The 18,691-nt window shown below is 39.7% G+C and overlaps 1 protein-coding gene across 4 annotated transcripts in view; it reads left to right on the top strand.

Moving 5' to 3' along the window:
* The window catches only part of il1rapl1b (interleukin 1 receptor accessory protein-like 1b), a 432,112-nt gene that overhangs the window by 376,555 nt on the left and 36,866 nt on the right, over window positions 1–18,691 (top strand). For all 4 annotated transcript variants that reach the window (XM_017722075.2, XM_017722074.2, XM_017722078.2 and 1 more), the window contains exon 8: window positions 9,525–9,670. In XM_017722075.2, the coding sequence (XP_017577564.1) occupies window positions 9,525–9,670 (146 nt within the window). The remainder of the gene's footprint in view (window positions 1–9,524; window positions 9,671–18,691) is intronic.

Here is an 18,691-nt window from a genome sequence, read left to right as displayed (position 1 = left end):
GTCATGTGTTGCAAAATTGCATAGCAGATCACATGATTCTTTACAAGTAGGGCATGGCTGACATGAAGAATTTACCACCTATACCTGATTTTAAACATGAGCAGCACAGTGCAGGCACTGAACTCCCAGAGTAATCTGTGGAAATGGAACTCATAGATAAAGATCCCCATTTCAGGAAATGAGAGCCCCAACCTCACCTCAACTGTCAAACTTGATTTTCATTCAGGAATAATGTAAGATTTACATTTATTCATAAATATTTCGAGTCATCTTATTTTGTTTTTGGACAGTTCTAGTAGTTACTTTCTCATTTTTTTAAACAGCATCAGGAAAGTCACTTGAAAGTAAAAGTAGTAAGATTATTTTTTGGGTGGAAATCTCATTACAGGTTGTTATAGCGTGGTTATAACATGTGATCATAATGCTTTTTTGTTGTTTTAACCAAGATGGTGTTTTATGTTTAGATTTACCAGTTCAGTCTGTAATAAATTGAGCAGATGGCAGCTTAGCAGTCTTAATAAAGACTGGTAAACAAGCATGAAATCATTAAATTCTCATAAATGGGCAATTTTTTTATATCTGGGATGTCTGTTTGCTACATTATAAACAAGACACAAAATATTGCTGCTTTATTGGCATCACTTCAGATACACATTCATCTGCTGGATCTCAGTATTAGCCAGTGTTATCAGTTATATATCGGTCTGGCCCTAGTCATATCATCAAATAGCCCTTCCTCTCCACCTCTAACTCAGTCATGGATGGACAATACTTTTCCAGGTTGCAAAAAAGTCAGACCACCACATGACACAGCTTAACAGCATGTATGGCTCTAATGGATTGCAGCATCAAGATTACAACACTACATGATCTTCAAACTGATATCTCTGATGGATGTGAGCATCGTGGCCATTGCTGATGTTTGTTGGTGAACGTTTTGCCATCTAGATCAGTTCATTTGTTTTATTCATTTTATTTTCTAGAGCGAGTTTTCTCTCACATGATGTCTTGGCTGTTTTCATTAGCTAAGACACTCATTCTTGATAAAATCTTCCATGCCTACAGTAGAGGAAATGATTATTGTTCCATTATGCTTGGGTACAGTGAGTAATGAGGTAGGGGAGAATTTATAAAGAAAAGTCTTTGTTCTGTATGACGTTACATTATGAGCGTGAAATTGTCCTTTGGTGCTTTTGAAGTACTTCACGCTCAAAGGAGTCCCTCTTCTTACTCACTCAAATGCACACACGTTCACAATTTGGATTGATTAATTGTGTTACCCTTTCTGACTTGTAGCGAAAAGATTGGTCTTTTTGAAGTAATTAAAAAAGCAAAAATATATCAGTTTTCCGGATAATTTGTCAAAGTCTTTATGCTATGATGTTTGCACACATGCACGCTGGGCATACACATGCAGCCCCACCTAGAGTGCCTATTGTTCCCCACGCACAGCAAATGAAAGCTAATGGAAAGGTTAACACCAAAACAGGGTCAGGCGGGCAGCGAGAAGAGAGAGAAAATGAGTTGGTCAATGGAGTGACATTTAAGAAACATATCTCTGTTAGCCCAGCAAGGCTTAGAGCAGTGGAGCGGCAACACCCCACACTGGCCTTGGGGAAAGTCCAACCAATTAGGGACTGGTGAAGGGACAGAGGAGAGGAGAGAGAGAAGACAGGGCTGTATGATATTCTGGTACTAAAACTACCTCAGTAGCAAAATTTTTGAAGGGGTGCGACACCATCATTTTGGTGTCTGATGACCACTCTCTTTGTATTGCACTCATAAAAAACAGGGTTGTACAATTGGAATAAGTGATGGAGAAACTATTCATTTCTGAGGGGGTTGAACAGTAATGACTGCTAGAATACATGCATGCTGTACAATACAATATTATGCTGATGATGGTAGCATAGCTAGTTGACATTATTGTAGCAACACTTTACAAAGTCAAAACCAACTATTAATGCATGAACATTCAATTTTAGTTCATATTCTGGTGTAATTGGTAGTCATGTTATACTACCTGGTGACTTAATTTTCACCTAATTAGCTAAATGTTAACAAAACTGAAGGGGACCTCCTTAGTAAACATATAGCTGGAGCACAGGTAAACAAACATTTTTTGGGTTTGCCTTCCAAAGGTGATATTGCATCTGTTAGAAGTTAGAACTTTGTTTTTGTGAGCTTTTTTTCATTACTTATAATTTAGCTTTACATCTGAGAGGCCAAAATCATTTATTTCCACCTCAATCGACCCCACAGATAATGCCAAGGGAAAGATGTCATTTTTAGTGATTGTAAGGTTATGTGCTGTTATAAATATTTTTCTATTCTTTCTGTCAACCATCTGAGGCTATTAATTTGTTGCCTATGGCATTTATTTGGTATCAATACTGAGGAACCAAAGCTGTTATTTACACTGGAGTCAAAATTCTGATCGATCCCACAGTAGAGGTAGAAGGAGGAAAAAAGAAAGAGGAGAAGGAGGAGGTGGTACAGGAATGCCAGTAGCCGAGTTGATTGAGAGAGAGTGGAGTGCATTTATATGTTGACTGACAGGTTGACAGATTGGCTATATTCAGGAAAAGGCAGGGAGATGTGAGTGTGTGTACGTGCCTTACCTTGCACACTGAGCAGCATTTATCATTCGCCCTCTGTCTTGCACTAGGCAACTTAAAGAATTTCAGGCAGAATTGCATGACCACTTTTTCATAACCCTCCAGCTTTATCAGCATACTAACCACTAGCATTGCAGGTCTGATCTTACTCTAATGAAATAAACCTTGCCCTGCAGCTCCACACTACAGCAGCATATTTGGAGCTAGTGTCTTCAGCTGGAGGTTATGGCATTGTGCCATACTGGAGATCAAACGGTGTGTTTGCAGTGTGGCTGCCCTCTGGAGACATGTCAATCACAGCCCCCCTTGAGAGATCCTCTCGCTGTAGCTTACGCTCTGCAGAGCCATCAAAGCCTGCGTCTCCATTCTACTGATCTCATGAAGCTGCTTTCCAGAAAGCAACTGAAGCCTTGCTTATAATTCCTTGACACGTGATTGTGTATATATGTGTGTGTGTGTTCAAATGGCAATCTGAAATGAAAGGACAATATGCATGATGGTGAGGGATGTAATTTAATTTATAACTAGATGCTTCGCTGTGTGATAGGTGCATGGGTGGGCGTGTGAGAGAGTTTTTACTGTATTTACTGTTGTGTGTGTCAAAGATCTGAGCTGCCACAAGCTGTACTCACAACTTGTTTTTATACAATGAACGCAATTTTCTCGTGCGCACAAGTGAACTCTAATGGTATAGCACCAGCATGTTGCTATTTTTGTTGGGTGCAAGTACATTTTTGCCCATTTGCAGTTAGTATAAGAAGAAATGTAAAATTAAATTGTATTTTTGCTACTCACCATTATGTGTTTGTGGATTATACCTTTACATACCAGTCTCGTCATATTTATTGCCATAATTACTTACGTAGAGAGCTCTCACCCAACAGATAGACTCACACTTAAAATGCAAACTTAGAAAGTTACATCGGCCTTATCTACAGTCAGGTCCATAAGTATTTGGGCAGTGACACAATGTTTGAAATTTTGCCTCTGTACACAAACAGTGGATTTGAAAATATAGCAGACAAGATGTGATTGAAGTGTAGACTTTATTAAAGGGTTAACAAAAATATAGCATTTTGTACAGTCCCTTCATTTTCACAGGTTTGAAAGTAACTGAACAAACAGAAATTGTAAAAACGGATTATTTTTAAAGCTGGGATGGAAATCTTTTGCAGTCAGCAGTCAGTGCCTTCTGTTGCTACTTGTTTGTGAGTCAGCCTTCATTTTGACTTCAGTAAGTCAAAGCAAGCTCAGTTGAGTTGAGGTCACTGACTCTAAAACGGGCTTTCAATTTCATTGCTTTAAGAATATCTTGGGTAGCTTTTGTGGTGTGTTTTGGGTCATTATCCATTTGTGCCGTTAAGCAGCATCCTAACAGTTATGCAGTATTTGAACAGAAAGTAGAGCAGCACTATACACTTCAGAATTCATCCTGCTACAACTTTCAGTAATCACATTGTTAATAAATACCAGTGACCCAGTTCCACTGGCAGACATGCATGCCCATGCCACAACACTGTTTCCACTATGTTTGGCAGATGATGTGGTATGCTTTGAATTATGAGCCCTTATTTTCCTTGTCCATACTCTTCTTTTCCCATCATTCTGGTATAAGTTAATCTTGGTTTAATCTGTCCAAAGAATCTTGTTCAAGAACTTTGTAGGTTTTTAGTTAGTCGAATCTTGTCTTTCAGTTCTTGAGTGTCACCAGTGGTTTACATCTTGAGTTAAATCCTCTTTATTTCTATTCATGAAGGCATTTCTTGATTGTAGACTTTGACAATGAAATGGCAGCCTCCTCCAGAATTTCCTTGACCTGATGTTCTGAAGGGGTTTTTTTTCACCATGGAATGATTTCTCTGATCACCAGCTTTAGTTGTCTTACAGGTGTTCTAATGTGCTTTACATACTAAAATATTTTACATCATTATATGAAGTGGGCCCTGGAATTCATCGATTCAAGGGTGCCTTAGTTAAGCCAATGGCTATGTACTCAACAATACATATTCAAAGAACTAGATGAATGCATAAATAGTTCTTTGCATGGTTAAATAGTTTTTCTCTGATTCATTCCATGAAATGCAATGTGCAAGGGACAAAAATCTGCAATTTTAATTAACGGTAGTGAATGAAATTAACATAGTGGATTTTATTGCATGTCATGTGATAAACAGATGTTTTTTTTTTTTTTTATACATACATACACACACAAACATATATATATATATATATATATATATATATATATAAACATCTGTTTATCATGTGCAATACATTTCATTACGTGAATTTAATTTACTACTGTTACTATAATTATTTATATATACAACCCCAATTCCAATGAAGTTGGGACGTTGTGTAAAATATAAATAAAAACAGAATACAATGACTTGCAACATCTACAGTCCATGATATAATCAAAAGATTCAGAGACTGGAGAAATCTCTGCAAGTAACCAGCAAGGCAGAAAACCAACACTGAATGCCCGTGACCTTCGATCCCTCAGGTGGCACTGCATTAAAAACCGACATCATTCTGTAATGGATATTCCCACATGGGCTCAGGAACACTTCAGAAAACCACTGTCAGTGAACACAGTTCATCGCTCCATCTACAAGTGCAAGTCAAAACTCTGCCATGCAAACCGAAAGCCATATATCAACATCACCCAGAAACGCCGCCGGCTTCTCTGGGCCCGAGCTCATCTGAGACGGACTGACGCAAAGTGGAAAAATGTCCTGTGGTCTGAAGTGTCCACATTTCAAATTGGCTTTGGAAATCATGGACGTCTTGTCCTCCAGGCCAAAGAGGAAAAGGACTGTCTGGATTGTTATCAGTGCAAAGTTCAAAAGTCAGCATCTCTGATGGTATGGGGGTGTGTTAGTGCCCATGGCATGGGTAACTTGCACATCTGTAAAGCTTCCATTAATGCTGAAAGGTACATACAGAGTTTGGAGCAACATATGCTGCCATCCAAGCAACGTCTTTTTCAGGGACGTCCCTGCTTATTTCAGCAAGACAATGCCAAGCCACATTCTGCATGTGTTACAACAGTGTGGCTGCAGTCCAGACCTGTCTCCCATTGAAAATGTGTGGCGCATTATGAAGCGCAAAATACAACTGAGACCCCGGACTGTTGATCAACTGAAGTTGTACATCAAGCAAAAATGGGAAAGAATTCCAACAACAAAGCTTCAACAATTAATGTCCTCAGTTCCCAAACGCTTATTGAGTGTTGTTAAAAGGAAAGGCGATGTAACACAGTGGTAAACATGCCCCCGTCCCAACTTCTTTGGAACGTGTTGCAGGCATCAAATTCAATATGAGTGAATAAAAACAAAGTTTATCCATTTGAACATTAAATATTTTGTCTTTGTAGTGTATTCAATTGAATATAGGTTGAAAAGGATTTGCAAATCATCGTATTCTGTCTTTATTTGTTTTACACAACGTCCCAACTTCATTGGAAATGGGGTTGTGTGTATATGTATATATGATATAGTTTTCTAAGCCTAAACTCATATCTAACCTTAGCTTTAAGTTTAATTTTTTTTTTCAGTTAGCCCTGCTTCTCCTGTTTTGCTGCAAAGTCAGGTTACTTTTTGTCCTGAAAATGTGTGAAAACAAATACAAACACTGCACTCCTTCCTGACACGTGACTGAAATCTTAAAAAGTCCTAATACAGAAATCCTTGACAGAGATTATACTGGGCTCTCTCAGCAGGCTTGACCTCTCTAGCATTCCCAGCATTTTTTTTTAAATGCCACTTTATGTCTGTAGTGCTACACATGGACAAGTGCACTCTTTAAAAAGCCATCAGCCCAGTTTTATCCACCGCCCTCACCAACCCTGATGCCTGAACAACCACAGAACGAAGAGAAAGAGGGAAAGCTCTCCACATGTTTACTGTAATACTCCTTAATCTGCCTCTTTGTCACAGTGCAACACTGCTCTACTCCTCAGCTTCACATTGGCTACACTCAGCTCATTGGCTACACTGGCCTAATAATGCCAGAAGGCATGTGCCGTGAAATCAGCATATCATCTAAACCGGGATTTGATGATCAGAGATTATTTGGCACTTACTGACCTTCACAAACCTTTCTGTAGTAAGACGGATGAGAGAAATGTTATATTTTATGTATCATATACATCTTTTTTGTCTCCAGGCATATATTAAACAAACTGTATATGGGTGCAGTAGTCTGCATCTGCCATAAACAAAACCTTTTGCACTTAGCTTATACACTTAAAATGATGTCTCAGCATATCTCTGCAGTATGCAGTTGTCAGTTTGTTAAAATGGATCCTAAGGTGAGTTTGTCATCCTGGCCTCTGGCATTCAGTGTGTGTGCATGGCATGCAGAGTAGCTGCAGCAATGGCACACAACATTACACAATGTCATAGAGCAAGGCAATATACCACAATAAAACTCTGCATTATAGATGCCTACACTGCATTATATGACAGTTGTTTCTTTGATTTGTTGAATTTAAATTTGGGTGTGCCTTTACCTGGGATGGGTGTTATTTGGGGTTGCCAAGATTACTGAAATACTTAGTAAGAGAAATCAATAATATTCTTCAAGCCCTTACTCACCATGTTTATAGATAGATATGCCCAAAAACTGTCTAAAAGCAGGCTGCAAAAGTGAAGTATGTAAGGACATAACTGCTAATTTAGGATGAAATGAGACTCTGCTAGCAAACATACTAATAAGGTTTGCTTCAGTGACCTAGCTAGTTAACATTACTTAGTGGACCTTTTATAAAGTGACATTTTGGGGAAAAAAAAATCACCAATCAACACATCAACATACCATTTTACTAATTACTATATTAGTTGTATTTAGTAGGCATGTCATAGTATTTAGTGACTTTAGAAGTAAAGGACTTATTACCAAACTTGATACTTGTTAGCAAATCTTCCAAAAGAATACAGAAACAGCTTGAGCTCAGATAAATAAACTTGATACAACATACTTGATGTTGCCCTAAAAAGGTGCTTCTGTACTTTTTTCTCTTCTTGACCACCCCCACAGAAAAGGTGCCTCGAAATACACACCGACCAGATGCTTTATTATATTATTTATAAGTATACCTTCTTGTCACTCTCTCTGTCACTTACCATATAGGTGCACTTATAGTAGTATTACAGACTGTAGTCCATTTGTTGCTTTAATGGTGAGGACCCCCAGAGGGCCACCATATATTCTGAGCATTGCAGTGATACTGAAGGGGTGGTGGTGTGTTAATGTGTGCTGTGCTGGTATGAGTGGGTCAGACACAGCAGTGCTGCTGGACTTAACATGATAACATATTGCCATCTTGCCCACCCCTAACAAAATGTCTTATTTTTAGAAGATTGCAGAAAGATGTTATTATGAAATGAAATAAAGTAACATGTAAATAAAGTATTGTTGCAGCATACAATTGGGTGATATAAAACATTGTAATATGTCTTTAAACGGAACATGGGACAGTTTGAAAAATAAAACATTGTTTTGTACTGGATTTCCTTATGCATAAATTATTAGTATTATTGTTATTTTCTGTTTGTATTCTTATTGTTAGTATAGATGATGTTGATGGTAGTTTTGGTTTTCTACAAGGTGTAGAAAATATAGATACGCCAAATTTGTATGTGCCCGTTTTATGATCAGACTTGAGCATGCACAACTTTAATGAAACTGGGCCATTGAATATTATTATATTGGTGACTGGTCATCAGTCTGGCAGAGAAACATTCTGGAGAAGTGTAGGACACTCTGTTCCACATGATTCCATTATGGCCATTATTCAATGACAGGTTCATCTGACCCATTTGACCTAGCCAGGTCAGTTTAGTTTCTCTTCTTCTTCTATAATAGATTAGCATCTAGTAACAGCCCCTCCCCTTTGGGAAGCCTCATTTGACCGAGCCAGGTCAGTTCAGTTCTCTTCCTCTATAATAGATTAGCATCTTATTAAAAGGGGCCGGTCCTGGGTCAGCATAAAAAGCCCTGAATAGAACCAGCGGGTGATGGGTACACAGGAAGAGAGGCCACATTTCAGCCATTATTAGCCCTTCTCTCACAGCCAGCGTGCTGTAATTTGTCTGATTTACTCCCTGCACGCACGTCGCAGGAGTGGCGGTGATTAATCGTTATTAAACGAACTGGAGCGTCCTCCGGGGAGGACGCGATACAATACACTGGTGTTCTGGCACTCATCTGTCCTGTGTTATTAGTCCCGTGTGCCATCAATGGCAGCACAATGGCAGCGGAAATATCAGTAAACAGAACGGAACAGAGAGCAGGAGGGAGGGAGAGAGGCAAGAGATTCAGCAGTGGTTTGAAGCTTCATTTACTTTATGGAATATTGTGGTTTTTTTTCTCCTTCTTCTAACCAGACTTAGTTTCCATGGTAGCTGCTAAAAAAAGCTGTTTTTTTTCCTCCTCCAAACCTTATTATAGAGTAATCTTCCCTACCGTGCAAGAAAAAGATTCGCTATCTCTGTACTGATTTATATAGCCTACGTTATATTCTTATTACTTACTTCCTTACCGAAACACTCATTAATACATGGGCTGCAGAAAAAAAATCATTGTACTTTATGATTGTTGGTGCTGCTTGTATCTTGTTGTACAGATATCTGCATTGTTTGTGGTGGTTATTCCACTCCATCTGTTGATTTTCATGTATACTATTCCAGCTGTCTTATGATGACCAATTCATTAGCTGATTCATTGACCCATCAGTTACAACCTTGTTTTGCTTCATTCTGATACTAAGCAAGTTAATACAATTTTGTCTGTCGTACTCATCTGATAAGTGTTGGAATGCCTTTCTGAATAATAATACTGAATTGACACAAGATTATTTTCAGTCACTTAGCAGTACTGTCCCTCTTCTTTGTCCTGTAGGACTCTGCGAGAGCACTTGGGGGAACAGGAAGTGTCCATCTCTCTGACCATAGATGCCGTAGAGGAAAGTGACCTCGGTAATTATTCCTGCTATGTGGAAAATGGCAACGGAAGAAGACAAGCTAACATCCAGCTCACCAAGAGGGGTAAGAAAGTAGCTAATAGACATGTGCACATCAGCAATGCATGGGCCATTTTTTGGTGTCCTCCAGTCATCACTACCCCTCCCCCCACCCCCGCCCCCAGCTTATGAGATCTGTCCATTATAAAGCACCACACACTGGTCTGCTTAGGTACCTCAACCAGCCTGAAATGTTGGATAGCATCAAAGAGCATCAATTGTTGTGAGTCAATTGATAGTTTCCATCTATCAGGACTGTCTTTGAAGCTGGACGGTAAAAATATCTGAGCTGCTGAGAGATTGAGAAACTAATACACAGTTGTTTCTAATGTAGTCCTCTATAAAAAGCAACAGAGATTGACTAGGACAAACAGTATATGTCAGACAAATACTAGAGTGCATATCTACACATATTAGTGGTCCATTGCATCTTCACTGTGTGGCTATGGCCAATCCCAAAAATGGCACAAAACAAAGCAATAGCAATTTGGAAAGTTAAACTGTGAAGGCTAACCAGAAAGAGATGGAGGGAGAGGGATTGCTTGACTTGAACAAGACGCACAAAATAAAGATGTGAAAGTACACAATTTGTTTGGATATCAGGACGAGAAGCCACAGGGCCAGTGTGCAGAAGGGTTGTCATGGGTATTGTGGTAATGGGGAGGAGGTCACTGTGGTTGTATTGAGCTGGTCTAGACAAAGGTTCAGGGCTGAATTTGGTTCCTTGTCCAGACAAACTTTATAGATTATATCACGGTTTCACGTAGTCCTCACCTTACTTGATAAAACCTCAGTTTTCTCGAAGAGCCTTCCACATCCACATACTCCACTTTTGGTAGCTTAGTTGTTGCCTGTTTGCGTGACATCTTACACTTTGCATGAGACAAGCTGCTTTTAAATCTGCTCAAGGATGCATTTATACAACTTGGCAATGTACAATTTTTTTTAAGATATCTTGGATATCCTTATTAATTACACATTCTTGTATCTACAATCTCTGTCCATGTTATGAGCTTATTATTGTCTTTTCTTCAACAGTGCAGTAGAAAATACACTTTTTATTATTGGATAAATATATTTGTATGCTAAACTTAACACGTTTATATATTATTAAACCCCAGCCTACATAATTCAGGACTATGGTCATTTCCACTGGCAAGAAACAAACAAAACAAAACAAAGTAATAGGGTGCTACACGCTGGTGCTTCACATCAGGGATATTTTGTGCCCTTGTTCTTAAACATGTTCTAAATTAGCCCTAACATGATAATTTGACTGGCTACAGAGCTTTCTGTTTTTCCACTCATGGTTTTGCTATTTAAACTGAAAGCCTGATTGTAGCTGGCCATGCACAGAACGCCTTCTCTCATGAAACATGAACAAGGGCAATGGTGTGGTTACATCAAATTTAATAAAAACAAAGGACTATTATTATTATTATTATGAATAGTGTAATAATTTTAATAATAGGCTACAACTTTTATTGACGGGTTAAAAAGGAATCCATTGATATGCTCAGTTTGCTCAACGTATAACAAGAACTACCAAACCATAACAAAAACAAAGTTAGCTTGTTTATTTTGTCTGGTTTAGGCAGCTTCTCTGTGGTGTTAGTGCCATGTTAAGTCAGGTTATTTAGTGAAGATGCCACAGATTAAGAGGGTCTTGTCAGCGTTAAGAGCAGTCTTTCTGTCAGTATTTTCTGTATGTGCTCAAATGGTAGGGATTACATTTACATTTACAGCATTTAGCAGACGCTCTTATCCAGAGCGACTTACAAGAAGTGCTTTGTCAATCTAGAGAAAGTATCTTTGCTAGTTACCAATAGCTTAGAGAAAAAGACAGTCCTGAGCTCAGATACTGCTAGAAACAAATGTCACTGCAGACACCAAGAGAAAAAGAAACAGAGTTGAACGCAGAACTCTGTGCCATTCAATGGCAAAGGGACGTGACTCCTTTATATTTCTAAAGTTATTCACTCATGTATTTATTTATTGGGAATGTGGCTCTTGCTCACCTGCCTCTCTCCCTTCACATCAATAGATAGTTTCATCAATCACTAATGGCTAGAGAGCATGATCGGAAAGATAGTATTGTAGTGTGTACAAGAAATGTTTTTAACATGTTAGTTTGGGTTACTGTTCTTCAGCGTTATCTCACAGGGTTATTCTAATAGGGACTCTTGATGTGAAGGGGGGATATGTGTGTAGATCAGGAAGAACCGAGAGCCCATCAGGAGCTGAAGAGTTGAGTCAGTTATGTGCTGAGGCTTAGAGGCAGCTGTCAGAGAAAGCTGAGCTTATGTATGGCATAGCTGTGGCCTACAGCAGCTGTTTAATAAAGCACCATGATTTGAGCAAAAGCTTTGTTTCTGTTGAATGCGGAAAATGCTACAGTACACTGCACACAATTTCACAAGCCTAATAAGTAATGTGGGATTGTGGGTGCTATTTTGACACTAACATCATAGCAACCCCCGGAGAAAAAATTAGCATTATTATAGAGGAGGAGCTTGGATCTTGGCTATCTTTCACGCATGACACACACAGCATTTTGTTTGAGGCAGTCGGCACTTTCCCCACTCTACAGGATACTGAGTTGTAAATTCTGAACGTTTAATATTTATGATTCGAAATTGGGATGGCCAGAGGCCAGATGGCTAAAGGCCCTGCTGTACCATATCATGATACTTAATCCACAACATAATTCTGATGCTGTTTTTTATGTTATTTATGAGATGCTACAGTAAGTTTGTTTTACAGCAGTTTTTTCTTCCGAAAGTTTTTTTGAGACTCTGTTGTACCCATTTTATCCCATTTTAACCACTAACAGGCACGTGTACAATTGTGGTACTTTTCCATACTCGTAACACCATGCACACTCTCTCTCTTTGTTGCACACATACACACACACACGTACGCGCACACACATAACACACACACACACACACACACACTGTGGTGCTCCTTTCTGACAAATTGTGATTTGCTGATAAACATTTTGCCCATGGCTGCTCATGCTTGTGTTAACACAGAGTGGCTTTACCCATCTTAATAGCCTTCTCCATTACCCTCGACATCAGCCTTTTTGAAAAGGCAGATAGACTCTGCTTTTTTCTGAAATATTTCTCAGACAGTTAGACGTGTTTGTCGAGGGGGATTACTGGGGCCGAGCTGAAGCGCTCATCTGTCCTCGTTTCACATTTAAGTTTGTTTGAAAGTTTCCCTCAAATTTCTCTTCACAAGTCAAGCACCATGTTACCAGAGCAGTGAATTAGCCTTTTCCACTTTGGGCTTTACATTTACTCTTGAAAGACTAATTACTACTGTAGTTTTGCTGCGCTTTCATGTAATTATGTATGAGCTGTGCAACATGCAGAGACCAACTTTCATATATTTAATGTTAAAAACAGCTATTGAGAACCAGTTATTTATTTTCAGGAGATATTTTTTTGGGAAGTGGAAGTCAAAAGGGAAAAACAAGACATCCCAGGATTTACCAACACTTCAGTTAAACAAACTGTTAAGAGATATAGAGAAAATCAGACCTCCAGCAACTGTGCAAGACGTGGTAGACCATCAACACTGTCTGCATCATGTAAATAGTAAAAAAAAAAAAGCTTAAAGCTTTCATATTCAAAAGAAAGAGGGACGTCAAGCTCCATGCTTGCTTCAGATCTAAAAACCTGTTACCAAAAAAAGAAGATAATTTGCGAATGAAGCAGGGAAGTTGCTGGTGTTTTTTAAAAACAGTGAACTGGATCCAGAGCTGAAACCTCATTTGAAGTATTTGGGATTATTTGGATCATGAGAGGAAAATGCAACCAAGACCTTCTTAGACCGAACTTTGGAGGTGTGGAAAAAAGATCCTTACATACACACATTTCTTTCAAAAACTGAAATCGGTGCAGGCTGTAATAAAAGCAAAGACTGGACACAATGAATACTAACAAATGTGTCATTATATCGAGGCTTCTGTATAGATGTCTGTCCAGTATGTTTTCTTCTTTTATCCTAATGCAGACAAATATCCTGATGCTGAATAACTTGATGCCTATTTTAACTAGAAATGCCAAAATATGTGACTGGTGTTGTCTGACTTAAGCGCAGTCTGTTTTGATCTTTTTTTCTTTTTTATTTCAGTTTAAAATTTAAAAATTAGTTTTAAAAAAAATCGACAAAAACAAGACAAAATGTAAGGGATATTTTCCTTTCCACATAAGACTGTACACACATCAGTAATCTTTCAACTAATTCAAATCATAATAAAATATCTTTTCTGCCTTTGGACATATATGTGGCATGGAGTTTTAGAAAAGTTAAAGTTTAGAATCCATAATTTTGACCACAAAATGTGAAACCTTTTCATATGAGGCACATATGAGATACTGATTGTAGGGCAGCTTTTAATTCTACCTGTATTTAAAGGATTTGGTTATAGAAAACTGTTAACACTGACATGTGAGATCATTAAGAGTCTGTATGGTGTTATACACTGCTCCAAAAAATAAAGGGAACACTTAAACAACACAATATAACTCTAAGTAAATCAAACCTCTGTGAAATCAAACTGTCCACTTAGGAAGCAACAATGATTGACAATCAGTTTCACATGCTGTTGTGCAAATGGAATAGACAACAGGTGGAAATTATTGGCAGTTAGCAAGACACACTCAATAAAGGAGTGGTTCTGCAGGTGGGGACCACAGACCACTTCTCAGTACCTTTCTGCTTTCTGGCTGATGTTTTGGTCACTTTTGAAGGTTGGTGGTGCTTTCACACTTGTGGTAGCATGAGGCGGACTCTACAACCCACACAAGTGGCTCAGGTAGTGCAGCTCGTCCAGGATGGCACATCAACGCGTGCTGTGGCAAGAAGGTTTGCTGTGTCTGTCAGCGTAGTGTCCAGAGGCTGGAGGCGATACCAGGAGACAGGCCAGTACACCAGGAGACGTGGAGGAGGCCGTAGGAGGGCAACAACCCAGCAGCAGGACCGCTACCTCCGCCTTTGTGCAAGGAGGAACAGGAGGAGCTGCCAGAGCCCTGCAAAATGACCTTCAGCAGGCCACAAATGTGCATGTGTCTGCACAAACGGTTAGAAACCGACTCCATGAGGATGGTATGAGGCCCCGACGTCCACAGATGGGGGTTGTGCTCACAGCCCAACACTGTGCAGGACGCTTGGCATTTGCCAGAGAACACCAGGATTGGCAAATTTGACACTGGCGCCCTGTGCTCTTCACAGATGAAAGCAGGTTCACACTGAGCACATGTAACAGACGTGACAGAGTCTGGAGACGCCGTGGAGAGCGATCTGCTGCCTGCAACATTCTTCAGCATGACCGGTTTGGCAGTGGGTCAGTAATGGTGTGGGGTGGCATTTCTTTGGAGGGCCGCACAGCCCTCAGTGTGCTCGCCAGAGGTAGCCTGACTGCCATTAGGTACCGAGATGAGATCCTCAGACCCCTTGTGAGACCATATGCTGGTGCCGTTGGCCCTGAGTTCCTCCTAATGCAGGACAATGCTAGACCTCATGTGGCTGGAGTGTGTCAGCAGTTCCTGCAAGATGAAGGCACTGAAGCTAAGGACTGGCCCGCCCGTTCCCCAGACCTGAATCCGATTGAGCACATCTGGGACATCATGTCTCGCTCCATCCACCAACGCCACATTGCACAACAGACTGTCCAGGAGTTGGCGGATGCTTTAGTCCAGGTGTGGGAGGAGATCCCTCAGGAGACCATCCGCCACCTCATCAGGAGCATGCCCAGGCATTGTAGGGAGGTCATACAGGCACGTGGAGGCCACACACAATACTGAGCCTCATTTTGACTTGTTTTAAGGACATTACATCAAAATTGGATCAGCCTGAAGTGTATTTTTCCACTTTCATTTTGTGTGTGACTCCAAATCCAGGCCTGCTTTGGTTAATACATTTGATTTCCATTGATTTTTGTGTGATTTTGTTGTCAGCACATTCAACTTTGTACAGAACAAAGTATTCAATGAGAATATTTCATTCATTCAGATCTAGGATGTGTTATTTGAGTGTTCCCTTTATTGTTTTGAGCAGTATACTTTTAATTACAGTGTAGTATATTAAGCAGTGCTGTTCTGTAGATAAATCTTTACAGTGGTTTCAGGGAACATGGATAATCAGCTTTGATAAATTGAGTAATATGTATAGAGTTAAGACAGAAATGATGAGACTGCATTGATTGAATTTTGGATGCATTAAACAATGTCTCATATTCTCCTAAACAGCCTGAATTTCTTCAGCACTTAGTAAGAGTTGATGTTCATCACTGAGGTTGTTAAAGGCATACTGTTCAATGTGTATTGTTTTCTCCTTTTTTTGATTGTGGAGGCGCCTCTAGCCAAGGCTAAACGGAGCTCACAATCAATAACTTGTTCACTGATCTACAGTGTAGCACCTGCTTCTCTCTACTTGTGTATGCCTTTTTCAGTCTCAATTCCCTGGGTATTTTCATCACCATACCAGCAGAACAGAGTCCCAGAGGTCCTCTGTAGAGACTCTGAGCCAGGCATCAAAAATAGCCTTGTGTTTCAGACAGTATCGGGGTATTTACTCAAAAATGTAATCCACTTCAAATTTCAAATTTTCACAAACTGTTATGGGATTGCTTTTCTTATTGCTTATTGCTGGATAAAATGCAATTATACTACTCTTTACTTCTACATTACTCTTAAAAACTACCAACTGGCAATTACAGTGAAAACCCCAGTAGTCTGTTTTAGCACTTCCTTTACATAGAAATAACCAGTCACAGTGGACATCATTTAAACGGTCTGTCACTGTCCCTGCCTTTTAAAGATACAAACATGTTTGATTTAAATAATGAACGACTGGTGCTGTTTGAAAACCCTTAACTAGGCAAAAGAAACAGTTCAAAAACAGCTACCTTTGTGATCTTTGTGAAGAAAATGTAAAAGCTTACAGAGCTGTTCATGAATGAAAATCACAGCCAGCTTGTTTAGGTGAGGGTGGGTCTTTTCTTTAGCTGTCAGTTTTATACTAGTGTGATTAGATGCTTGGACAGATTGTTCAAGTTAACTGCGTTTTCTGTTTTCTCGCTGCTCATGTTCACAATGCACATGAGTCAGGAGTAATCATGTGCATTTAATGCAAGTTGCACACAGATGTACAAATTACGCAAGAACAAGCCTGGATCATTTACAGTAGTATGCACAATTTATTTTATTTAAAAACAATGAAGTATAAGGTTTGCTCTGACTACAATTTGTTTTATTTATTTTTTCCAATAGGTTAAATTTAGCAAATGACCAGTAAGTGTGCATAAGTTGCAAACGTGGGGGGCCAGTTGTGGGCTGGAGGTTAGAGATCTGGCCCTGTGACTGGAAGGTTGCCGGTTCGATCCCCAGGGCCGACAGTCCATGACTGAGGTGTCCTTGAGCAAGACACCTAACCCCCACCTGCTCCCCGGGCGCCGTGGATAGGGCTGCCCACCGCTCTGGGCAAGTGTGCTCACTGCCCCTTAGTGTGTGTGTGTGTGTGTGTGTGTGTGTGTGTGTGTGTGTGTGTGTGTGTGTGTGTGTGTGTGTGTGTGTTCACTAGTGTGTATGTGGTGTTTCACTTCACAGATGGGTTAAATGCGGAGGTGGAATTTCCCGGGTTGTGGGATCAAAAAAAAAGTATCACTTAAAATTAATTTGTCCACACAACAAATAATTTTGTCCACACAACTGCCGCTCACCCTAGAGATGGTTGTGCGTGAAAATCCCAGTAGATCAGCAGTTTCTGAAATACTCAGACCAGCCTGTCTGGCACCAACAACCATGCCACATTCAAAGTCTCTTAAAGGACCTTTCTTCCCCGTTCTGATGCTTGGTTTGCACTTCAGCAAGTTGGCCTGACCACCTTTACATGCCTAAATGCATTGATTTGCTGCCATGTGATTGGCTGATTAACTATTTGTGTTAACAAGCAATTGAACCTAATAAAGTGGTTGGTGAGTGTATTTATAGTGTATATGGTTATTCCTTTAAATTGTGACATGTATTAAAGCAATTAAAGTAATGTTTATAATTATTAACTATCATTAACAAACTACTAGGTAATAATTATTTTGCTATTTATAGGGGCTTATTATTATAACATGTTTTTGGAACTCTTACATTAAAACATAACTTTTGTATATATATTGACTTATGATTTTTGATTGACACCCTGCACCAGCTGGCAGGGAAAGGTATTAGCCTCTGATATCAAGTATCACTTCCCACACTCACCACCCCACATATCAAGTGAAAACACTCAGCTGTCACGACACAGAAGGAAAATGTGTTGTAATGCCCAGTTCACAGTGACTCTAACTGTACTAATGCACTGCATTAGTAGCTTATACAGGGATATGGATACAGTCACGTTTTCCTTAATAGTTCCTGTATTTAATGTTTTTGCTTAGAACATAGAATTAAACCCGGTACAAGGAAATTAATTATGACCTGAATGTATCACTACACCACTTGTTTCAAAACAAGTTCCTGAATGCTCCCCTCTCTTTCTCTCTCTCTCTCTCTCTCTCTCTCTCTCTCTCTCTCTCCCTCTCTCTGCTTTTCCATTTCGTGCCTTTTAACAACAGTTCTCTATAATCAAAATGATTGCAGTCTTTCTTTACAAGGAGTTTGAAATCATGTCTGAGGTGGCAAAGGGGGTTCAGGGGCAAAAAATAGCAATACAAAGGAAGAAACAAATCCACAGCCACTTTCATCTCAGCTCAGAGGAGAGAGTGCGTATTGTTTTTAATCTGTTTTCATATATTTTTCATCTACTTTCTGTATTTAGCTCAGTGCTGTGTGTCCTCAGTGCTGGATTGCTGTTGTAGGCCCAGTGCCTAGGGGTCCTGTTGTAATGGAATCTCCTGCGGTGTGTGTTGAATGGCAGTGCAGGACGGATGGAGGCCATTCATGAGGCAGCGTTACTGGCACAATGACCCTGCACGGTTTGATGCTGCAACGAATTTTAATTATTATGCATTAAACAAGTTAATGCATTTGGCTGGAACGCG

This window comes from Pygocentrus nattereri, chromosome 25 (assembly GCF_015220715.1).
Source record: "Pygocentrus nattereri isolate fPygNat1 chromosome 25, fPygNat1.pri, whole genome shotgun sequence".
Lineage (NCBI taxonomy): Eukaryota > Metazoa > Chordata > Actinopteri > Characiformes > Serrasalmidae > Pygocentrus > Pygocentrus nattereri.
This window is presented reverse-complemented; position numbering and strand designations above follow the sequence as displayed.